Source organism: Triticum aestivum, chromosome 1D, assembly GCF_018294505.1.
Source record: "Triticum aestivum cultivar Chinese Spring chromosome 1D, IWGSC CS RefSeq v2.1, whole genome shotgun sequence".
NCBI lineage: Eukaryota > Viridiplantae > Streptophyta > Magnoliopsida > Poales > Poaceae > Triticum > Triticum aestivum.
The window spans coordinates 427,210,028-427,235,918 of record NC_057796.1 but is presented as its reverse complement, the minus strand read 5'-3'; the positions used below and the strand labels follow the sequence as shown (position 1 = coordinate 427,235,918).

Below are 25,891 nucleotides of genomic sequence, written 5' to 3'. Positions count from 1 at the left end.
TTGGTGGTTTTGGTAATTCCTAACAACATATAGCTCATTGAGCTAGTGCTATTCCAAGATAAATATTTCAGGAAAGCTCAATGATTCGCATGGCATGGATTAGAAAGTGGACCCTTCAAAATGCTAAGGACAAAAGATTGGCTCAATCTCAAAGCACAAGACTCTACATTTTCTATTTTAGTGATCCAAGATCACATTGAGTCTATAGGAAAAGCCAATACTATTAAGAAGGGATGAGATGTTGCTTAATGAGGTTCTTGCTCAAAGTGCTCAGTGATATGCTCCAAAACCCTTCACTACTTTCTCATATCCACATATGTCCCAAACCAAAAGTCCAACTCGGCCCCACCGATTCTTTCCATCCGGAGCCACCGAGTTCAGTTGACATAGCCACTGCCAGAAACCCTAGTCTTTTCGGTCTCACCGATAGGGATCTCGGTCTCACTGAGATGGGATTGCAAACTCTCTGTTTCCCTTCCTAACATTTCGGTCAAACCGAGATGAGCGATCGATCCCACCGAGATTGCAATGCAAACACACTGTTTCCTTTTCGTAACGTTTCGGTCCAACCGAGATGAGCGAATCGGTCCCACCGAGTTTGCCTGACCAACTCTCTGTCTGTCTGTTACCAAAATCGGTCTCACCGAGTTTGTGTAATCGGTCTCACCGAGATTACGTTATGCCCTAACCCTAATGATATCGGTCCCACCGAGTTGACATGTCAGTCCCACCGAAATGCCTAACGGTCACATTATGAACCAAATCGGTCTGACCGAGTTCTTTGAATCGGTCCCACCGAGTTTGGTGATTTGTGTGTAACGGTTAGATTTTGTGTGGAGGCTATATATACCCCTCCACCCACTCTTCATTCGTGGAGAGAGCCATCAGAACATGCCTAGACTTCCAACACATATTTTCTGAGAGAGAACCACCTACACTTATGTTACGAGGTTCTTATTTGTTTGTGTAAGTGCGTGGGACTCAAGCGTGGTCTCCTACTGGATTGATACCTTGGTTCTCAAAAACTGAGGGAAATACTTATGCTACTTTACTGCATCACCCTTTCCTCTTCAAGGGAAAACCAACGCAGTGCTCAAGAGGTAGCAAGAAGGATTTCTGGCGCCGTTGCCGGGGAGTCTACGCACAAGTCAAGACATACCAAGTACCCATCACAAACTCTTATCCCTCGCATTACATTATTTGCCATTTGCCTCTCGTTTTGCTCTCCCCACTTCACCCTTGCCGTTTTATTCGCCCTCTTTTCCGTTCGCCTCTTTTTCGTTCGCTTCTTGTTTGCTCGTGTGTTGGATTGCTTGCTTGTCACGATGGCTCAAGACAATACTAAATTGTGTGACTTTACCAATACCAACAACAATGATTTTCTTAGCACTTCGATTGCTCCTTTTACCGATGCTGAATCTTGTGAAATTAATGCTGCTTTGCTGAATCTTGTCATGAAAGATCAATTCGCCCGCCTTCCTAGTGAAGATGCCGCTATCCATCTAAATAGCTTTGTTGATTTGTGTGACATGCAAAAAAAGAAACATGTGGACAATGATATTGTTAAATTGAAGCTATTTCCGTTTTCTCTTAGAGATCGCGCTAAAACTTGGTTTTCGTCTTTGCTTAAAAATAGTATTGATTCTTGGAATAAGTGCAAAGATGTTTTTATCTCTAAGTATCCCCCCCCCTCCGCTAAGATCATCTCTTTTAGAAACGATATTATGAATTTTAAGCAACTTGATCATGAACATGTTGCACAAGCTTGGGAGAGGATGAAATTAATGATACGTAATTGCCCTACTCATGGTTTGAATTTGTGGATGATTATACAAAATTTTTATGCCGGATTGAATTTTGCTTTTAGAAATCTTTTTATGCCCTGACATGTCAAAGCATCAGAGAGAATTTGTCACTTCATGTATCGAAGAGGTATCTCTGGGCCCTGGCGTGTCAGAACAGCGACACCTCCCAGTCCCAGAGCACAAATGCACCGCACTGACTAGCTGCTAGGAAAGTCAGAGGCCACGCCTGTCTATCCACAGTGTATGTATGACACGAGCATAGCATAATGTCAGCATGCCATGTTCTCAAATTTTTTAAAATGCGTACGCACCGAACTTGTTTGGATTGGCCTCTGGATCGATACACATTACTATATGTGGCACGTCACATGCTTCTTAGATGTGTACTCTACCAATTAACAACATTTGATTTGGGCTGTGTATGCAGTATGCTATGCAGGGCTGCTAACTGCTTCCAGGTTCTGACAAAATCTAACCACTAGAAAATGTGCAATTCACACAAGACACAACCACACGGGAAAAAAAAGGCCAAAACCATCCTGCCAGACGAAAGATGCGACCGAAAAGACTAAAAAACACACCGCGGCCGCGTGCAGTGACTGTCCGTCCGTACACGCGGGCACACGTACAGAGTGTGCTGTGCCATCGCACGCGCCGGCCGGCCAGCCGGCCGGTCTCGGCTAGCCGCCGTGCACGACGACGCCGGCGGGGGCAGCCTTCTTGATCGTGGCGGCGCCGAACCCGCCGCCGCCACCGACGCGCGGCGGGAGGCCGCTCCCGACGGCGGCGCTGCGGCTCCTGCGCACGGCCGGGGGCGGCAGGCCGACGCGCCCGGCGTCGGCGCCGAAGTCGCACGGCGCGTCCTCGTCGATCCGCCCCACCCCCACGCTCCGGCTCCTGGGCGGCACGGCCGCGGCCGCGGGGGAGGCGCCGCTGCCCTGCTGGCGCTGGGACATGGCGCGGACCAGCTCGCCGACGTCGTCGTCCCCGCGGCGCGTGGAGCGCGAGCTGAAGGTGGCCGCCTGCATGCGCATGGCCCCGGCCCCGCCGCGGCCCACGGCGCCCGCGTACTGCGTGGGCATGGCGCCCGCGCACGCCGACATCTTGCGCACGTACGAGTCGCACGCCCGCGACAGCGCCCGCACCGGCGCGCCCAGCCACCGCCCCAGCTTCTTCCCGCCGCCGCCGCCCTGACCCTTCTCCTGCTTCATCCCGATCCGGTCGACGCCTTTCTCTTCTCCGAGCGCGCGCGGGGGAGTCAATGGGTGGGAGGGAGACGGAGGAATTCGGGCGATGGATGAGTAGACGACGATGATTGATTCTTGGACGCGGTGGGTATATAAAGGGACAGCCCGGATGGATGGATGGTCCAGTCACCTGGTTTGAAACTTTGAACCAGTATTGCATAGTAGCACCCACCGATGGTTATTTTTTCAGGCGCGCACACACACCCCGTAGTCAAATCAAATTGGAGCAAGAAATGTTCAGCAACTGGGCTTATATATATGCCAATATACAAACACGATGAGTATGAATGGAATTCGTCAAAGTCGCGCGCAATTTGCCCGAAAACTTAACACGGTCTAGTAGGCGAGCCGAGCCGCGTCCTCTTCTGTTGTAGCTTGGGCAGTTTGTACTCCTTTGTAGCAGCAGTAGTAGTGTTGGATCTGGCTAGAACTGTGTAAAAATGAGTATAAAAACGAGAGCTAGCTTAACACTCAAACGTTTAGCATGTGTTGCATCCATGCGTGGGTTAAATCTGTGGCCTTTTTGGTATTGGGTTTCCTCTGGTGTGGAGAACCTGAATGAAACTGAGATGCAAAATTCTACCGATAATCAAAGCGTGGCTGACCAGTTACCTGTCCTGTCTTGTCCGGACATGGAAAAACAGGAAAGCGTGTGAGCCTTATCCCTTTTTCGAGCGCTTTAACTGGATTGAGCAATGCTGTTTGTATACTCCTGAGCTAAACTTAGCTTTTACTAGCACTGTTTTTTACCAAATCATGTTAGATAGGAGTATTTTTAGGGGAAATTATATTGAAGTGCATGTAAGCAAGGGCGTGGTTTGAGGAAAGAAGGAAGAGCTGTTTGATTAAGAAACGTGATGGCGTCTTTGTTGTGCGGATAAAATGAGAGCAGACGCAGACATGGGCAGTTTGTGGAGATTTTTTTAGGGGTAAAGCCATGCTTTATTCATCGAATACCACGGTTTCTGGGGTACAAACTGGATCGTGGGATTGAGTAAACCACACATGGCGCTCTTGATCTTAAAAAAAGAGAGAAAAATCTAGCTAAACTATGAGGTGCAACATTAACTCAACGTCCTTCAGACATAAAATTACATGTAAAACTTGCTGCTCTGGATTTAATGTCACTGACGACCGAGCCATACCATCTTCGACTTCCCTTCGCAATGTCGCTCACCACGTGTTTTGCACCAGAAGATATTATGAAGCTTTGGAGGCCTTGATCCTCTGTCGAAGATAGTGCTTTATGACATGCTATTGTTTCTAGTATGGCGGCTTTGTGAAGTCCCAAAATAACAAGAGAGGAGTTTCCCAAGAAATTTCCTAAATTTCCTTGTGGATCACGGCACACTGCTGCAGCAGCAGCAGCAAAACCCCTGGTGTTTTAGACACGTGCGTCAACATGAATTTTTGTATATCCAGTAGGTGGAGCCCTGGGTCGGACAATCATTATTGTTCCCCTAGGTGGCACGCCTCCTGTGTGGGTGATCATCGACCTATGTTCCTTTATGATTTCAAGCTCAGAGATAAATCGGGCGATGAGCGAATGTGTTGTGTGAGGACTTTGGAAGATCCCCTCAGGGATCGGTTTCCTCCTAGGCGACCATGTGGCCCATAAAGTGCACGCAAGCTTCAAAAAAGCCACATGGGATAAAGTATGTAACTTTGAAAACAACCTAGCTTGTGACAATGAGGTGCTCTGCTGCTCTCCATCGACAAGTGCCCAGATGCATCTTGACATAGAACATTCTAACGGTGAGTGTCTCCATGAGCCGATCGCACCACATAAATCAGAGAGCTTGTCACGGACATGTGGCGGTGAGCCTTGACATCCTCTGTTGGTAAAGTGTGTTTTGAAAGTCACCATATGAACATTCGAATTTTTGCAGGAATCTAAGTATTCCATAATAATTTCCACGAGCCCTTGTCACTGTCGGTGCTCGAAAACCCTGTTGTCCCGTCCAACCAGACTTCCCTTCTCTCATGCCTTATCTTAGGACAAAGACTAGTTGTGGTGGGTTATTACTTAGGTACCCATATGATCTCAACATTCCGTCTCTTGAAATCCAACTATGATCCTAGATATCGGTTTCCAATCCTATTTATCAGGCCCTATCTCAGGACATCTCTCCCATCTATAATTGGCCTCCACATCAAACTTGGGTGACCTCCCAAATTTGCATGCAAAATTGATGAGGTGAGGAAGTAGACACCCTTCAGAATACAATAACTTAGGGACTCTGAATTTTGCAAAACGCGTGAAGCCTGCCTTGAAAGTAAAGATAAGTTAAACAACTCAAATCTTTGAACCCAAGTCCTCACATGCCTTTGGTTGGGTCATATCTTTCCATGAAACTCAGTGTGGCTTTTGCTCACCATCTTTTTCCCGCCGAAATTTCCTAATTAACATATTAAGATGCTCACAAAGTCCCTTACGAAGCTTGAAACAAGACATGGAATAAACTGGAACTGCCTGGGCCATTGCCTTTACCAACACTTCCTTACCTGCTGTGGACATGGTTCTTTTAATCCAACCATGTACTTTGCTCCACAGGTGATCTTTTAAATATTTGAAAGCCTCATTCTTGGATGAGCCAACATCAGATGACATCCCCAAGTATTTTTCATTCAGAGTCTCATTTGGGACATGAAGAAATTCCTTTACATATGTCCGCACATTCTCAAGAACACCATTGCTCGAATATATTGATGACTTATCATAATTCGTTTGCCCCATGGCCTAACAATAAGTATCCAACACCTGGTTCACCTCGGTTGCCCCTGAAGAACAACACACTGCCATCAGCAAAAAAAAGTGGTTAACAGGTGGCGCAGAAGGAGCCACCTGTAGTCCATGAAGATTGGATGACTCAACTCTTGATTTTAGGAGGCACGAAAGGTCCTCTGCTGCTAACAAGAACAACTATGAAGAGATCGGGTCCCCCTCTCGAATGCCCCGAGATGGTTTGAATTCTTACAATTTCGTTCCACCAAACAGAACTGAGAACTTAACAAAACTTATCATGCTCATAACAGTGCCAACCCACCTATCAGCGTATCGCAGTTTTAACATTATTACCGCTTGAAGGTAGGCTCACTCCACTTTGTCGTATGCCTTCTTCTTATCCAATTTCAAGGCACAATGTTGATTTCCTTTTTTCCACTATTTCTTTTCATAAGATGGGGACACTCATATGCACCAATTATATTATCATTCATTAATCTCCTTGGGACAAAGGCTCTCAAAAGTCCAACCTATTCCTGTATAGCCAATATCCGCTAATCCACATGTAACAATAGCGTCCCGGAACACATTCGTTTGTGCTTGACTGTTGTTACCAACTCTGCCGTGCTTGTGAGCATGCAACACCTCATTGATGTCTCTAATCACCGCCCATGGTAGATTGTTAACACCAACAATACCACCTAATGTTGGGAAACGTTGCATGGAAAACAAAAAAATTCTACGCACACGCAATGATCTATCCATGGAGATGCATAGCAAGGAGGGGAAGAGTGTTGGGGAACGCAGTAATTTCAAAAAAAAATCCTACGATCACGCAAGATCTATCTAGGAGAAGCATAGCAACGAGCGGGGAGAGTGTGTCCACGTACCCTCGTAGACCGAAAGTGGAAGCGTTTTATCAACGCGGTTGATGTAGTCGTACGTCTTCATGATCCGACCGATCCTAGCACCGAACGTACGGCACCTCCGTGTTCAGCACACGTTCAGCTCGATGACGTCCCTCGTACTCTTGATCCAGTTGAGGCCGAGGGAGAGTTTCGTCAGCACGACGGCGTGGCGACGGTGATGATGAAGTTACCGGTGCAGAGCTTCACCTAAGCACTACGACGATATGACCGAGGTGTGTAACCATGGAGGGGGGCACCGCACACGGCTAAAAGATCAACTTGTGTGTTCTAGGGTGCCCCCTCCCCACGTATATAAAGGAGGGGGAGGAGGAGGCCGGCCAAGGGGGGAGGCGCGCCATGGGAGGGAGTCCTACTAGGACTCCAAACCTAGTAGGATTCGCCCCCCTTTCCTATTCCAAGTGGGAGAAGGGGGGAAGGAGGAGGAGGAGAGAAGGAAGGGGGGGCGCCGCCCCTCCCCTTGTCAAATTCGTACTGGGGCAAGGGGCGCGCGCCACCTCCTGGCCGGCCCTCTCTCTTCTCCACTAAGGCCCATGTGGCCCAATAACTTCCCCGGGGGGGGGGGGGGTTCCGGTAACCCCCGGTACTCCGAAACTTATCCGAAACGACCCGAACCATTCCGGTGTCCGAATGTAGCCTTCCAATATATGAATCTTTATGTCTCGACCATTTCGAGACTCCTCATCTTGTCCGTGATCTCATCCGGGACTCCGAACAAACTTCAGTACATCAAATCACATAACTCATAATAGAAATCATCATCGGACGTTAAGCGTGCGGACCCTACGGGTTCGAGAACTATGTAAACATGACCGAGACACATCTCCGGTCAATAACCAATAGCGGAACCTGGATGCTCATATTGGCTCCTACATATTCTACGAAGATCTTTATCGGTCAAACTGCATAACAACATACGTTGTTCCCTTTGTCATCGGTATGTTACTTGCCCGAGATTCGATCGTCGGTATCATCATACCTAGTTCAATCTCGTTACCGGCAAGTCTCTTTACTCATTCTGTTATGCATCATCCTGCAACAAACTCATTAGTCACATTGCTTGCAAGGCTTATATTGATGTGCATTACCGAGAGGGACCAGAGATACCTCTGCGACAATTGGAGTGACAAATCCTAATCTCGATCTATGCCAACCCAACAACACCATCGGGGACACCTGTAGAGCATCTTTATGATCACCTAGTTACGTTGTGACGTTTGATAGCACACTAAGTGTTCCTCCGGTTTTCGGGAGTTGCATAATCTCATAGTCATAGGAACATGTATAAGTCATGAAGAAAGCAATAGCAATAAACTAAATGATCATAGTGCTAAGCTAACGGATGGGTCTTGTCCATCACATCATTCTATAATGATGTGACCCCGTTCATCAAATGACAACACATGTCTATGGCTAGGAAACTTAACCATCTTTGATTAATGAGCTAGTCAAGTAGAGGCATACTAGGGACACTCTGTTTGTCTATGTATTCACACATGTACTAAGTTTCCGGTTAATACAATTCTAGCATGAATAATAAACATTTATCATGATATAAGGAAATATAAATAACAACTTTATTATTGCCTCTAGGGCATATTTCAGTCTCCCACTTGCACTAGAGTCAATAATCTAGATTACATAGTAATAATTCTAACACCCAAGGAGTCTTGGTGCTGATCATGTTTTGCTCGTGAGAGAGGCTTAGTCAACGGGTCTGCAATATTCAGATCCGTATGTATCTTGCAAATCTCTATGTCCCCTTCCGACACTTGATGATGAATGGAATTGAAGCGTCTCTTGATGTGCTTGGTTCTCTTGTAAAATCTGGATTCCTTCGCCAAGGCTATTGCTCCAGTATTGTCCAAAAGATTTTCATTGGACCCGATGCACTAGGTATGACACCTAGATCGAATATGAACCCCTTCATCCAGACTCCTTCATTTGCTGCTTCCGAAGCAGCTATGTACTCTGCTTCACACGTAGATCCCGCCACGACGCTTTGCTTAGAACTGCACCAACTCACAGCTCCACCATTCAATATAAACACGTATCCGGTTTGTGACTTAGAGTCATCCGGATCAATGTCAAAGCTTGCATCGACGTAACCATTTACGATGAGCTCTTTGTCACCTCCATAAACGAGAAACATATCCTTAGTCCTCTTCAGGTATTTCAGGATGTTCTTGACCGCTGTCCAGTGATCCACTCCTGGATTACTTTGGTACCTCCTGCTAAACTAATAGCAAAGGCACACATCAGGTCTGGTACACAACATTGCATACATGATAGAACCTATGGCTGAAGCATAGGGAATGACTTTCATTTTCTCTCTATCTTCTGCAGTGGTCGAGCATTGAGTCTGACTCAACTTCACACCTTGTAACACAGGCAAGAACCCTTTCTTTGCTTGATCCATTTTGAACTTCTTCAAAACTTTATCAAGGTATGTGCTTTGTGAAATTCCAATTAAGAGTCTTGATCTATCTCTATAGATCTTGATGCCCAATATGTAAGTAGCTTCACTGAGGTCTTTCATAGAAAACCTTTTATTCAAGTATCCCTTTATGCTATCCAGAAATTCTATATCATTTCCAATCAACAATATGTCATCCACATATAATATCAGAAATGCTACAGAGCTCCCACTCACTTTCTTGTAAATACAGGCTTCTCCAAAAGTCTGTATAAAACCATATGCTTTGATCACACTATCAAAACGTTTATTCCAACTCTAAGAGGCTTGCACCAGTCCATAAATGGATCGCTGGAGCTTGCACACTTTGTTAGCATCCTTTGGATCGATAAACCCTTCCGCTTGCATCATATACAACTCTTCTTCCAGAAATCCATTCAGGAATGCAGTATTGACATCCATTTGCCAAATTTCATAATCATAAAATGCGGCAATTGCTAACACGATTCGGACAGACTTAAGCATCGCTACGGGTGAGAAAGTCTCATCGTAGTCAACTCCTTGAACTTGTCGAAAACCTTTCGCAACAAGTTGAGCTTTGTAGACAGTAACATTACCGTTAGCGTCAGTCTTCTTTTTGAAGATCCATTTATTCTCTATGGCTTGCCAATCATATGGCAAGTCAACCAAAGTCCATACTTTGTTCTCATACATGGATCCCATCTCAGATTTCATGGCTTCAAGCCATTTCGCGGAATCTGGGCTCATCATTGCTTCCTCGTAGTTCGTAGGTTTGTCATGGTCAAGTAACATGACCTCCAGAACGGGATTACCATACCACTCTGGTGCGCATCTTACTCTGGTTGACCTACGAGGTTCTGTAGTAACTTGATCTGAAGTTTCATGATCAATATCATTAGCTTCCTCACTAATTGGTGTAGGAATCACTAGAACTAATTTCTGTGATGAACTACTTTCCAATTCGGGAGCAGGTACAATTACCTCATCAAGTTCTAGTTTCCTCCCACTCACTTCTTTCGAGAGAAACTCCTTCTCTAGAAAGGGTCCATTCTTAGCAACGAATATCTTGCCTTCGGATCTGTGATAGAAGGTGTACCCAACGGTCTCCTTTGGGTATCCTATGAAGACACATTTCTCCGATTTGGGTTCGAGCTTATCAGGTTGAAGCTTTTTCGCATAAGCATCGCAGCCCCAAACTTTAAGAAACGACAACTTGGGTTTCTTGCCAAACCATAGTTCATAAGGTGTCGTGTCAACGGATTTAGATGGTGCCCTATTTAACGTGAATGCAGCCGTCACTAAAGCATAACCCCAAAACGATAGCGGTAAATCAGTAAGAGACATCATAGATCGCACCATATCTAATAAAGTGCGGTTACGGCGTTCGGACACACCATTACGCTGTGGTGTTCCAGGGGGCGTGAGTTGCAAAACTATTCCACATTGTTTCAAATGAAGACCAAACTCGTAACTCAAATATTCACCTCCACGATCAGATTGTAGAAACTTTATTTTCTTGTTACGATGATTTTCCACATCACTCTGAAATTCTTTGAACTTTTCAAATATTTTAGACTTATGTTTCATCAAGTAGATATACCCATATCTGCTCAAATCATCTGTGAAGTCAGAAAATAATGATACTCGCCGTGAGCCTCAACACTCACCGGACCGCATACATCAGTATGTATTATTTCCAACAAGTCTGTTGCTCGCTCCATAGTTCTGGAGAACGGAGTCTTAGTCATCTTGCCCATGAGGCATGGTTCGCAAGCATCAAGTGATTCATAAGCAAGTGATTCCAAAAGCCCATCAGCATGGAGTTTCTTCATGCGCTTTACACCAATATGACCTAAATGGCAGTGCCACAAATAAGTTGCACTATGATTATTAAACTTATATTTTTTGGCTTCAATACTATGAATATGTGTATCACTACTATCGAGATTCAACAAAAATAGACCACTCAGCAAGGGTGCATGACCATAAAAGATATTACTCATATAAATAGAACAACCATTATTCTCCAATTTAAATGAATAACCGTCTCGCATCAAACAAGATCCAAATATAATGTTCATGCTCAACGCTGGCACCAAATAACAATAATCCAGGTCTAAAACTAATCCCGAAGGTGGATGTAGAGGTAGCGTGCCGACGGCGATCACATCGACCTTGGAACCATTTCCCACGCGCATCATCACCACGTCCTTAGCCAATCTTCGTTTAATCCGTAGCCCCTGTTTCGAGTTGCAAATATGAGCAACAGAACCAGTATCAAATACCCAGGCGCTACTACGAGCATTAGTAAGGTACACATCAATAACATGTATATCAAATATACCTTTCACTTTGCCATCCTTCTTATCCGCCAAATACTTGGGGCAGTTCCGCTTCCAGTGACCAGTCCCTTTGCAGTGGAAGCACTCAGTCTCAGGCTTAGGTCCAGACTTGGGCTTCTTCACTTGAGCAGCAACTTGCTTGCCGTTCTTCTTGAAGTTCCCCTTCTTCCCTTTACCCTTTTTCTTGAAACTAGTGGTCATGTTAACCATCAACACTTGATGCTCCTTCTTGATTTCTGCCTCCACAGCCTTTAGCATTGCGAAGAGCTCGGGAATTGTCTGGTTCATCCCTTGCATATATAGTTCATCACGAAGCTTTTATAGCTTGGTGGCAGTGATTGAAGAACTCTGTCAATGACACTATCATCAGGAAGATTAACTCCCAGTTGAGTCAAGTGGTTGTGGTACCCAGACATTCTGAGTATGTGTTCACTGACAGAACTATTCTCCTCCATCTTGCAACAATAGAACTTATTGGAGACTTCATATCTCTCAATCGGGGCATTTGCTTGAAATATTAACTTCAACTCCTGGAACATCTCATATGCTCCATGACATTCAAAACATCGTTGAAGTCCCGGTTCTAAGCCGTAAAGCATGGCACACTGAACTATCGAGTAGTCATCAGCTTTGCTCTGCCAGACGTTCATAACGTGTGGAGTTGCTCCTGAAGCGGGTCTTGCACCTAGCGGTGCTTCCAGGACGTAATTCTTCTGTCCAGCAATGAGGATAACCGTCAAGTTATGGACCCAGTCCGTGTAGTTGCTACCATCATCTTTCAACTTAGCTTTCTCTAGGAACGCATTAAAATTCAAAGGAACAATAGCATGGGCCATTGATCTACAACAACATAGACATGCAAAATACTATCAGGTACTAAGTTCATGATAAATTAAGGGACAATTGCATTTTTGCCCCTAGTTGGTTCCTACCCACGGGTTTTGCCCTTACTTTTCGAGCTTGCTCAGTTTTGCCCTTACTTTTTCCGTCGTGGTCCCTCGAATGCCCTTTGACCGTTTGACCAAAACTTTGAAAATTCATAACTAATCATATGAACTTAGAAAAATGCAAATAAGATATCAAAATGTTCAGATAAACATTACATTTATGTGCATATCATTTGCATTCAGGACAAAAGCACCCTTTAAACTACCTAAGGTAATTAATGTTATTAACATTATTAAAAATAAAAAGGTATAAACAATATTTTTTTCATGAAAAAAATTACATGCAAATGTAACTGATGTTTTCTGAACATCCAGATATCTTATTTTCATTTTTCTGAGTTCATATCATCTTGTTATGAATGTTCTAACGACTTTGACCATTATTTGGAAACTTCATAACAAGTTGAGACGAACTCAGAAAAATGCAAATAAGATATCAGGATGTTCAGAAAACATCACCTACATTTGCACGTAATTTTTATTCATGAAAAATATATTTTTTATACCTTTTTATTTTTAATAATGTTAATAACATTAACTACCTCAGGTAGTTTAAACGATGCTTTTGTCCTGAATGCAAATGATATGCACATAAAGGTAATGTTTATCTGAACATTTTGATATCTTATTTGCATTTTTCTGTGTTCATATGAATTACTAATGAATTTTCAAAGTTTTTGTCAAACGGTCAAAGGGCATTCGAGGGACCTCGACGGAAAAAGTAACGGCAAAACTGAGCAAGCTCGAAAAGTAAGGGCAAAACCCGTGGGTAGGAACCAACTAGGGGTAAAAATGCAATTGTCCCATAAATTAAAGTTCAATTAATCATATTACTTAAGAACTCCCACTTAGATAGACATCTCTCTAGTCATCTAAATGATCATGTGATCCATATCAACTAAACCATGTCGGATCATCACGTGAGATGGAGTAGCTTTCAATGGAGAACATCACTATGTTGATCATATCTACTATATGATTCACGCTCGACCTTTCGGTCTCAGTGTTCCGAGGCCATATCTGCATATGCTAGGCTCGTCAAGTTTAACCCGAGTATTCTACGTGTGCAAAATTGGCTTGCACCCATTGTATGTGAATGTAGAGCTTATCACACCCGATCATCATGTGGTGTCTCGACACGACGAACTGTAGCAACGGTGAATACTCAGGGAGAACACTTGTACCTTGAAATTTAGTGAGAGATCATCTTATAATGCTACCGCCGTACTAAGGAAAATAAGATGCATAAAGGATAAGCATCACATGCAATCAAAATAAGTGATATGATATGGTCATCATCATCTTGTGCCTTTGATCTCCATCTCCAAAGTACCGTCATGATCACCATCGTCACCGGCTTGACACCTTGATCTCCATCGTAGCATCGTTGTCGTCTCACCAACTATTGCTTCTACGACTATCGCTACCGCTTAGTGATAAAGTAAAGCAATTACATGGCGATTGCATTTCATACAATAAAGCGACACCATATGGCTCGTGCCAGTTGCCGATAACTTTTACAAAACATGATCATCTCATACAACAATTTATATATCATCTCGTCTTGACCATATCACATCACAGCAAGCCCTGCAAAAACAAGTTAGACGTCCTCTACTTTGTTGTTGCAAGTTTTATGTGGCTGCTATGGGCTTCTAGCAAGAACCGTTCTTACCTACGCATCAAAACCACAATGATTTTTCGTCAAGTGTGCTGTTTTAACCTTCAACAAGGACCGGGCATAGTCAAACTTGATTGAACTAAAGCTGGAGAAACTGACACCCGCTAGCCACCTGTGTGCGAAGCACGTCTATAGAACCAGTCTCATTAACGCGGTCATGTAATGTCGGTCCGGGCCGCTTCATCCAACAATACCGCTGAATCAAAGTAAGTCGTTGCTGGTAAGCAGTATGACTATTATCGCCCAAAACTCTTTGTGTTCTACTCGTGCATATAACATCTACGCGTAGACCTGGCTCGGATGCCACTGTTGGGGAACGCAGTAATTTCAAAAAACATCCTACGATCACGCAAGATCTATCTAGGAGAAGCATAGCAACGAGCAGGGAGAGTGTGTCCACGTACCCTCGTAGACCAAAAGCGGAAGCGTTTTATCAATGCGGTTGATGTAGTCGTACGTCTTCATGATCCGACCCATCCTAGCACCGAACGTACGGCACCTCCGTGTTCAGCACACGTTCAGCTCGATGACGTCCCTTGTACTTGATCCAGTTGAGGCCGAGGGAGAGTTTCGGCAGCACGACGGCGTGGCGACGGTGATGATGAAGTTACCGGCGCAGAGCTTCGCCTAAGCACTACGACGATATGACCGAGGTGTGTAACTGTGGAGGGGGGCACTGCACACGGCTAAAAGATCAACTTGTGTGTTCTAGGTGCCCCCTCCCCACGTATATAAAGGAGGGGGAGGAGGAGGCCGGCCAAGGGGGGAAGCGCGCCATGGGAGGGAGTCCTACTAGGACTCCAAACCTAGTAGGATTCGCCCCCCTTTCCAATTCCAAGTGGGAGAAGGGGGGAGGAGGAGGAGGAGAGAAGGAAGGAGGGGGGCGCCGCCCCCTCCCCTTGTCCAATTCGGATTGGGGCAAGGGGGGCGCGCGCCACCTCCTGGCCGGCCCTCTCTCTTCTCCACTAAGGTCCATGTGGCCCAATAACTTCCCGGGGTGGGGGTGGGGGGTTCCGGTAACCCCCGGTACTCCGAAACTTATCCGAAACGACCCAAACCATTCCGGTGTCCGAATGTAGTCTTCCAATATATGAATCTTTATGTCTCGACAATTTCGAGACTCCTCGTCATGTCCGTGATATCATCCGGGACTCCAAAGAAACTTCGGTACATCAAATCACATAACTCATAATACAAATCATCATCAAACGTTAAGCGTGCGGACCCTACGGGTTCGAGAACTATGTAGACATGACCGAGACACATCTCCGGTCAATAACCAATAACGGAACTTGGATGCTCATATTGGCTCCTACATATTCTACGAAGATCTTTATCGGTCAAACTGCATAACAACATACGTTGTCACTACAAAAAAAGACACATCCGTGACATTTTGGGCCGAACGAAAAAAATTATGTCACTTATGACACTTCTATGACAATAATTGTGACAAAACCCGGTATCATCATAGATGTGGTGGGGTCCTACTTCTATGACAAAAAATCATGACAGAAAATGGGCTTTTCGTCCTGGGCGGGCCGGAGACACAGCTGCATGACATTCTTTGGGCCGTCCATGACGGAAAAAACCGTGGTAGAAGCGAGGGCTTGGAAAATATCGGGAGTTCCCGGTGACGGTGGCTGGTCGGGGGCCGAGCGATGCGTGTTTCTCTCGTACTTACGTGCGTGTGTGCGAGGCGTTGGGCTCTAACTGAACCAGAGGAAGGCGTTGGGCTCTAACTGAACCCGAGCGATTGTACTGCAGGCTACGCGTTACTGAACCCGAGCGATCGATCGATCCCTTGCTGTTAACTGAAGCCGATCGAGCGATTCCTTCGCTACTGCTGCTAACTGAAGCCGATCGATGCTGCCTCTGGATGAACAGTGAGCGTTGTTGGGGGGTTTGGATGAACAGGAACCCGTGGTAGTAGAGGCCGTTGCCGCTGTATAAACAGTACCCCGATCGATCGAGCCGGTGGATGAACAGGACTCCGTGGAGGGCTGGATGAACAGGACCCCGTGGAGGGCTGGTTGAACAGGAGCCGGTGGAGGGCTGGTTGAACAGTAGCCGGTGGAGGGCTGGATGAACAGTAGCCCGTGGAGGGGTGGTTGAACAGGACCCCCGTGGAGAGGACTGGTTGAACAGTAGCCGGTGGAGGAGCGCGCGGTGGAGGCTGGATGAACAGGAGCCCGTGGATGAACAGTCGCAGGTTGAGGCTGGAGGAGGTCGACGGTGGATGAACAGGAGCCCGTGGAGGCTAGAGGAGGTCGTGGTGGAGATGAACAGTATCCCGTGGAGTCCCGTTTTGCGGTACGCCACACCCCTCCCGATGAACAGGACCCCCGTTTCGACCATAGCGCTCCAACACAAGTCTGTTTCCTCCGTTTTACGGTACGCCACACCCCTCCCGATCAACAGGACCCCGTTTCGACCGTAGGAGGTCCGTTTCCTCCGTTTTGCGATACGCCAGACCCCTCCCGATCAACAGGATCCCGTTTCCACCGTGGCCGGTCAACACAAGGCCGTTTCCTCCATTCCCCGGTACGCCAGGCCTCGTTTCCATCGCGTGTTCGTCCAAGCCGGTTCGCTCCCGATGAACAGCACGCGTTCTGTTGCCTCCCCATGAACACGACGCATTCCGTTGCCTCCACATGAACACGACGACGACGCAGTTTCTCCGTTCCGACCCAGCCACAGCCATGTACACGAGCCCTGGCCGTACGTATGCGCGAGTAGACGTTCGAGACCCCGCCCGTATGTACGTACGTGACTGTATTTACTTTTTTGCACCCTGGCCGCTGTACGTATGTGTACATGCTACGTGCGTGCCTCTACTACCACACGGGCGCGCCTCTACATCGACCAGTATGTACGTACATGTTCGTGACCAGAATGACAACGCTACGTACGCTTTGACCGGGTGGGTCCCGACTGTCAGACACTTCCTTGCGTGCGAAGATGTAGCTGGTGGGTCCCAGCAGTCAGGGGGGTGAATCATTTTTTTGCCTGTAATATGGACGCACTTCCTTGCGTGCGAAGATGTAGCTGGTGGGTCCCAGCAGTCAGGGGGAGAAAACGTTATTTTTCAGGGTAAAAAGGATGCAGTTGCATGCATGCGTCCATGGGCGTGGTGCGTCCCCACTGTCAGCCTCTCACGTACAGTCATCTTCCGATGACTCTTGGTTGTTGACCACGTTGACCACACCGTGCCGAGCGCACCAAGGCCGGTGGACGACGGCGAGGCCCCAGACTAGAACGACCCGGAGATGGGGAAGACGTGGCAGTGGAGTTGCAGATGGAGAGGAGTGGGAAACTTGACTGGTTCAGGTGCGTGACAGCACTGCCGCCCACGGGAGATAGGAGCAAGAACAGAGGTTGAAGAAGGAGCATAGCTGTTGGATTAAGATCCAACGGTCCAGCTGCTAGAATCATTTGTTGATTAAGTTGATAAAGCCCTGCGTACACGTCTGCTTAGTAGGCCCACAAGCCAGCCACCAAATCTGCCGGGTCCCAGCTGTCATCGGGAGGAATGGTTTTTTTCGCATAACAAGGAGGCACTTCCTTCCGTGCGAAGATACAGCCGGTGGGTCCCAGCTGTCAGGGAGAGGAAACAGCTTAATAGGGAGGAACTTTCCTTGCGTGCGACCATGGACCTCGTGGGTCCCAGCCGTCAGGCTCTCCACGTACAGTCCTCTTCTGATGACTCTCGTATGTTGACCACGCCGCGCCGAGCGCACCGAGGCGGTGGACGACGGCGAGGCCCCAGACTGGAACGACCCGGAGATGGGGAAGACGCGGCAGTGGAGTCGCAGACGGAGAGGAGTGGGAAACTTGTCTGGTTCGGGTGCGGGGTGGGCCTACACTCGGCAGAGAATAACAGGAAGTGCAGAGTGGAGGGATGGCCTAGCCGTCGGCGGGGTAGCGTTTCGCTGAGGCACGCAAAACAATGCTGCTGGACGTCGGAGGCTGGAGCAGGCGGTCCCGGCAGCGCTGGGGGAAGAAGACGAGAGATTGAAGAAGAATGCCGGCCGTTGGATGTAAATCCAACGCCTTCTTAGGCTTCGACCTACTGGCCCACATGTCAGCCAGTCCATTTGTTTTTTAGTCCATTTGGTGGGCTAGGTGAAACAATGATGTAGCATCTATGCAACCCGTTTATATATATGGTAGAATTTAAAGCCCATTTGCATTTTTCTCGAAATCCGCGGACTTGCTGGGCTGGGTGAAAATATCATGTTGGGCTGGACGGAGAAATGTTATAAAAACATAAACAAATGATTGCACGTATCTTACTACATTGGTCAGTAAAATCTTTGCAAGCTTATGTACGCAATCACTAGGAGTTAACTTGCCAAGTTATATATAAACAATTATTATTATTATTTTGTAAGAACTTTCAACTTACGAAATAAAATATCATTTTAATTTGATGAGTTAATAGTACGTGGGGTATTATTATTTTTTAGGCTAGACGTGGGACAGTTGAGTTGGTTCTAGGGAAAAGTACTATGAGAAAACTCAGTTTACATCAAAAAAGAAAGTGGGAGAAAATTCAGATATAGGATTAGTGAAAACGAAAAATAAAGGAAGTGGGAAGGTCTATAAAATGGTTGGACAAATGACAGGTTTAACGGAACCTTATGTTGTTTTCATTATATATATATATATATATTATAATAATATATAAATATAGGTTCAGTTTTGCATTCTTATAGAAAACATAGGTTCAGTTTTGCATTCTTATAGAAAAATAGAACTGAGTTGTGCGTCGTCTTGAAAAAACAAACATAACTTGGGCTGCAGATGTTATAGACAAGCTAGGTTGGGAGGCCCAGAGGCCGATTGATACCTGCTGGATCCAAAAAATGTTGAAACATGTCGTGGGCTGCCCATGTTAAACAACAAAACCTAGGCCATGGACCTGGTGGGCTCGGGACTGTCAGCCTCTCGACGAACAGTTGTCTCCTAATTCCTCTTATTTTGCTGACCATGCTGGGAACGACAGACGGCGGCGCCGCAGCGAGAGCACCAAGGCGGAGGACGACGTCGAGACCTCGGACCAAATGAACCGGAGCGGGGGAAGACGCAGGCGGAGGGGAGTACGAGGGTTGACTTGTTCGGGTGCATGGTGGGCCGATGGAGCTGTCGCCGCCGGACAATGTGTGGGAGTAGACGGATGACCTGGCCAACGCCATAGGCTATGATGGCCAGCCGCTTTATAGGAAGAGGACGAAAGATTGAACAAAATAAAGAAATACAAATGGATAGGTGGTTGGTCCCATATGTCTGTGTACGAGACCTGCTGGGTCCACCTGAGAAGGGGAATATGTTGGGAGGAAGGAGATTCAAAGCACGGCAGCCGAGTGAACTAGTTTTTTTAACGGACAAGTGAACTAGTTACGTACATAACCAAATAGCCACTAAGAAAAGCAAACAGGTTAATGGGTTCTTAAAAGAAATATTTCGGACAAAACAGATAATTACGACACATAGGCTAATGCATGAAACACTCAGATGATAAAGGTGCTTATAAACAGATAAAGTACAACATCTAGACCTTCCTGGCATGCTTGATCATGACGCTGCGGCTGTCCGTGTACTTGTCGGTTACGGGAAGCACACACGCCCTCATGTCCAAGATCTGCCTATACATGTCGTAGCATGCATATGCGTCCTTGGCCGCGTAGGTTATGTAGGCTAGATTCAGAGGTACCTCCCATGTGTTCAGGTCCTTGGTATTGTTGTCTTCTTTCATGTTGGCGTATCAGGGGTCGATGATGGTCTCGGCGAGGTCAACCACGGAGTCCTTCTCCTGCCCGTTGCCGATGATCTTGTATTGCTTCTGGATGTCGACAAGCTTGTTGCACCAGATGGCCGAATCGTCTCGTTCTTCCTTCTCTCCACCGCAGCGAAGGTGCAGTCGGCGCTGCCGATGAAACGGGCGAATGCTCCAGAACCTCTGATGACCCTACAGCAGTGGTAGATGAGAACCTCGTCCTGCACACATACCTGGGCGACGGTGATCCGTTGGTCCCTGTCAGGAGACGAATGGATGGGCACAAGGTCTACTCCTGTGACCTTGTGCTTTCTCGTCCTGTAGGTACTGCTTGAACGGCGAGGCAGAGCTTCACCGAGTCCGGATCGTTGGTGTACATCACATTGAACTTGGTGCAGCCATTGGACTGAACAACAAACTCAAAGGGGAACTCCTTGCTGAAGTCCATATCTAGCACGCTCACCCCTCGGATCGCCATTGGAGTCTCTTCAAGTGAACGAGTGGGTAGGCGGTGACAGCAGTTCATTTTTCAGCTCTTGGGAACTAGATTCAACAGTAAACTGAGTGTGTACAGGCGACAACAGTTACTACCTCTCCCTCGCCCGTTGAACGCCCGACAGAAGATGCACCCTCGGCGCATTCAAACGCCTCCATTAAGAAACCTACTCCAGCCACACGTCGGTTCACGAGCGGGTTTGTATTGGTACTGTAATAACAAGAGTTAGTGGTAACTTTACTTAAATTTAATTAGCTTTAATAGGAATTTATACTTAACACAAGCAATGCATTGGCTCGTTCTATCAGTGCCACAGGATCAACATGCAAAACAATTAGAATTATTATTCTCAGGACGCACACAATCAGCACATTTGTCGCACTTTCACACAGATAATACTACCAAGTTTGAACTGTTTGTTATGGTTCTTGTCCTCTGCATCATCATGCTGTGTTTCCCAGCTTGCAAGATTCAGAACCAACAAATAAGATCCAAATAATAAGTACAACAAAGATGCCTACACATCTCATTGATTCCCAGCTTGCAAGATTCATAACCAACAAATAAGATTCAAATAATAAGTACAACAAATATGCCTACACATCTCATTGATTCCCAGCTTGCAAGATTCAGAACCAACCCATTAGAGCCTTTTGATAAAGTGAATATCAAGATTAAATCCATCTTGGCTAGCCGTCTCATACAACCGAAGAACTTGGCGAATGCTCTTGACCGTCACAACATCTGTAGTTGAGTATTCCTATTTGCACATCACAAACAAGAAGAGCATGGTTACTATAATAGGGGCACTCCTTGAACTCAACTTGCAGATCCACTAGGATGAGGCCTGCCTGGAGTTCCATGATTCAATTCATGCGCCTTTTTCTGCAGTTCACCTGAAATGAAGCAAAGATTGCATCATTCAGCTAGCAAGAAGTACTTGCTCTCGTGAGCTGGCAGGTTCTTCTTTAGTAGTTGCACTAAAATTGAGGAACATTAAGGTTGGCTGTCCGGCTCATGTAAGGTGCAACTATAATTTGCTTATCCTTTTGTGCAGTTCCACTAAAATAAAGTGCCATTGTGGTGACAGTGACGGCTCATCTTGCAAAGGCTAATAAAATGTTGCACGAGATTACCAGCAGAACTTGACGGGGATTTTGGAAACTCCAATCACCATTTTGTGCAGTTCCACCAAAATTGAGAGATGTTGCCCACGTGAAATTTTAGTTGAACTGCACAAGACACTCATTCCAAAAAAGGTGTTTTGTGCAGTTCACCAAAAGGTCACAATAGCAACAAGGTGAAATGGATATCCCTATCTACACAAAAAGATAGAAAGTAAACAGTTGCTGGTCAATAAGAATATACGAAACATACACGAAATGAAAAGAAGCATCTTAATTATGTTCATGGCAATCACGCAAGGACAGTAGAAATTTTAAAACGTCAGCAATGCTTCATGTTACCGGAAGCATTACGATCAACAATGACATTCATCAAATATGGGATTACTTTAATGGTGGCATTGCTTGTTTACCAGATACAGTAAATCAACAACAGCTAAAGAGTTGGTTTAAGGGCATGGGACCGTGGGGACACCAGGACACTCAGCAGCGTAAAGGAGCAACTTACTTATCATACTGGCGAAAACAGCAGGAGTACCATTTGTAACACAGTTTAATTGCATCTTATCACTGGAGGCATTAGATTAACAATAACACTGGTTAGACCTGTCCCTAAGGTAACAGTGTGATCGCTTCATTTTACATGCGCCCTTACATCAACAACAGCAAAAGGTTGGTATAAGAACATGCGACAGTGGACGCATCAGCACAATGTACCTACAAGGAGGCATAAAGAGGTGATGCCGAGTTTGTTCATGCTATGTGAGGGCAGCAAATCTAATCCTGGAGACCTTTTACAATGTGAGGGCAGCAAATCTAATCTTGGAGACCTTTTACTATGTGAGGGCAGCAAATCTAATCTTGGAGACCTTTTACTATGTGAGGGCAGCAAATCTAATCGTGGAGACCTTTTACTATGTGAGGGCAGCAAATCTAATCCTGGAGACCTTTTACTACATGAGGGCAGCAAATCTAATCCTGAGACCTTTTACTATGTGAGGGCAACACTTCTAATCCTGGAGACCTTGTACTATGTGAGGGCAACAAATCTAATCCTGGACATACTCTGTTGACTTGTCCACCAGCCGCCACTTTCTATCCTTTTTTCAACCAATAATAGATCTGTTCCTTATCCAGTTTGTACTGCGTTTTCCCATTATTTCCCTTTTCAACCAAGAGACCGGTTGGGTATCCGGTCTCTACTACTTTCACCATATTATTTCCTCTTTGAATCAAGTCCTAGATTCATGCTACAACTTTCCCCCTTTCTTCGTTGTTTGAACAAAGTCCTAGATTCGAATGCATGAAGTAGCTTTACCTCTAATAATACTAAAAATTTAGGTGGCTTTGGAAGAGCTGATGGGAGTAGAAAAATATGCACATGCAGACACGTGGGGAGCTGGGGCAGTAGAGCAAGGCCGCTTTCGAAGAACTTATACCCGAGGGTCATCGGGATGTCAGCGGCGGCAGGTCAGATCTGCGCACAATACGACAGGGAGGAAGAAGGGTCGGAGGACCTCCCGAGACGGCGCTGTGTCGGAGAGAACGGCACGGGCAGAGGATCGGGCCCCTCTGCAGCTGTGGGTTTCCTCCCTCGTCGGCGATGACCGCGTGAATGATGCACCTAGTCCTCTACACACACCAGCCGAAGGGATCCGGCCGGATCTGTGACCAGCGGTGAGCAGAGAAAAAATGTCGCTACCGCTGTCTTGTTTATATCTGGAGAGGATGAGAGAATGAAGAGAGCAACCCTAGTAAAGCAAGCACTCAGGCCCCTGCATACATATATAGTGGAGTGATTATCTTTTTCTCTCCACAACAAGCGTTTCAATTTGTGTACGTGGCATTAAAGAAAAGAAACTCTCTATTTAAGGTGACTAACTGTACGACTCCTACTTACTACTACTAGTAGTAGTTATTGTTCACTTGTGCTCTCCAGCCCTCCATTCATTGAACAACCCCACGGGTGAATAAACATATAGTACTAGTATTTATATAGAACGAACAAGCTCAAACTATTTTCGCGTAGTTAAAAGTTGAGGGCGGGGCTTTTCCCGGGCAGTACGCGCGGCAATTTTCGCCTAGGAGGTTTGACAGAGAGGCGAGGAGGGTGAGGGAGTAGCGGATTCAACTTACTTACCGCTGGAAAGGTCGGGCTGTGTGATTTGACGACGTGTTACTGCTGGAAAGACTTGTGATATGACTACTCACTATAGTCATGAATTACTGGCGGTACGACCGGGGTGATGCCCCCCTTCCGTTCCGCACTCTAATCTGGTGCATGACACGTATTACGTCGACCTGGATGCAGGATGCTGCTGGCTCTCCCACATGTCGGTGAAGTAGTACGTAGTAGTAAGAAGGAGCAAAGAATCATGCGGTATAAGTCTTTCTAGAGATTCCAACAAGTGACTGCATACGGAGCAAAATGAGTGAATCTGCACTCTAAAATATGTCTACATACATCCGTATGTTGTAGTCAATTTGAAATGTCTAAAAAGACTTATATTTAGGAACAGAGGGAGTAGTAGTGGTACTACTCACGTCGGAGGAGTGCGAACCACGGCAGCCCAGTGAATCAGCAGTAGAAAAATACGTGCTGATATGGCCATAAAAAACAACGTGCCATGGTCCAGACTGTAGCATGTATAGTACTACTCCTCTTTGTTTGGATCCCTAAGTTAGAGCTAGTTTGGGTTGAAATAGCCTCAAATCATCCAAACAGGAGGGGTTACTTTGAGCTAGTTTGCTCTAACCCAGCTAAAAAAACTAGCCCGGTGGAGAGGTTCTAATTGGGTTAGTTCTCCTCGGGCCCGCTAAAAGAGAACTAAAAGATCTCCCCTGCCCGCACCAGATCGCTCCCTCCGCCCCCTTGCACGACTCCTCTCTGTTCCCCATCAGGCTGCCCGCCCAAGAGCCGCTCCGCCGCTCGCCCTCTCTCTCTCCTCCGGCCGCCCTCTCCCTCCGGCCTCCGCCACCCTCCTCCGGCCACCCTCTCCCTCCGTCCTTCGAAGCTCGCCCTGCTCCCCCTTCACCGATCGTTTTTCTCCCTCTGTCTTGCGCGGCGGCGGCGCATCTACCAGGGAGATCGCGAGAGGGGTGAGTTTGTTTGTTCCTTCTCTGTCTCACAGCCATATCATTGATCTTGCTCGCTCTAGCGCTAATTCTAATTTGGAAAAGTAGATCCTGATTAAACATGGTATAGATTTGTGGTGCACGCATGGAATTGTTTGATGCTGCTTGAGGAGGTAATAAATCTTTCTAGAGGCCCAAAGATTCAGTTCACCTTTCTAGGTATTTCAGTTTCAGGCTTGCATTCTTTCTAGAGGCTCAAAGAATTAGTTCACCTTTCTAGGTATTTCAGTTCCAGGCTTGCATTGTTTCTAGAGGCCCAAAGATTCAGTTCACCTTTCTAGGTATTTCAGTTTCGGGCTTGCATTATTTCTAGACGCCTAAAGATTCAATTCACCTTTCTAGGTATTTCAGTTTCAGGCTTGCATTATTTCTAGAGGCCCAAAGATTCGGTTCGCAGTTGTCGGCAAGTGGCCCTGCTACCCATGCCGGTGTCGACCTCAACTCACAAGCGCCGGCGTCGGAGCGGTTCCCGGGGCTTGGGCTCTACAGAGCCTTCCTCCATAGCGACGATGACGAGCTCCTCCCTGGGTGCGTGAGGGGCTCCGGGCCCCCTCCCTGTCGTGAATGACTTCCGTGATGAGTTAGCTCATGCTTTGTTTCATGGAGTGTATTTTTTTGTGAAGCTTGATCGAGGACTTGTATGATTAAGTGGGATATCTCAATTGTATGGACAAAGTAAAATTTATCATGTTTTGCATGCTTGATTTGTAAAGATGGTTCGTTTATGTCAATTGTGAGCGGGCAGAGGCCACACAAGAGCCGGCCACACCAAATCCGGCAGAAATAGGGTCGAAAGTAGTCAAATGATTGAGAAAGAACATTTATTGTCATCCATACACCTCTTTGGTTTAGAGTTGGTTCAGGGTTAGAATCTAACTCTAACCTCTAACTGAGTTAGAGTTCTCCTCGTCTTGGTTCATCGCCATCATACTTTCCCCATTTCTGTGTTTTATGTAATCTGCGAATCAAAGAGGCCCTTAGACTGTTTTAGGTCCGGTAGTTTTTATAAACGTGTTATGTCCAATATTTAATGAACGTGCTCTGGTTTCTACGAAAATAATCCGATTTCATGTAGTAATTCATTTATTTATTTATTCTTCTGCAGGGGGTTTGCATGTAATTCGTGAGGTCTGAAATGTAAAGTATCCCGACATATGCTCCGAGTCATGCATGCACTACGACCCAGATGCTCTATGTCCCACATGTCGGCGAAAGGGAGCACGTGGAAATAGCCTAGGAGTACATAT

At 46.2% G+C, this 25,891-nt stretch overlaps 1 protein-coding gene across 1 annotated transcript; it reads right to left on the bottom strand.

Moving 5' to 3' along the window:
- Positions 1-1,714: 1,714 nt before the first annotated feature.
- LOC123172758 (uncharacterized) lies at positions 1,715-3,268 on the bottom strand. Its single transcript, XM_044589688.1, has one exon. The coding sequence runs from the start codon at positions 3,014-3,016 to the stop codon at positions 2,486-2,488; it is 531 nt and encodes a 176-aa protein (XP_044445623.1). The 5' UTR covers positions 3,017-3,268; the 3' UTR covers positions 1,715-2,485.
- Between the last annotated feature and the right edge of the window lie 22,623 nt (positions 3,269-25,891).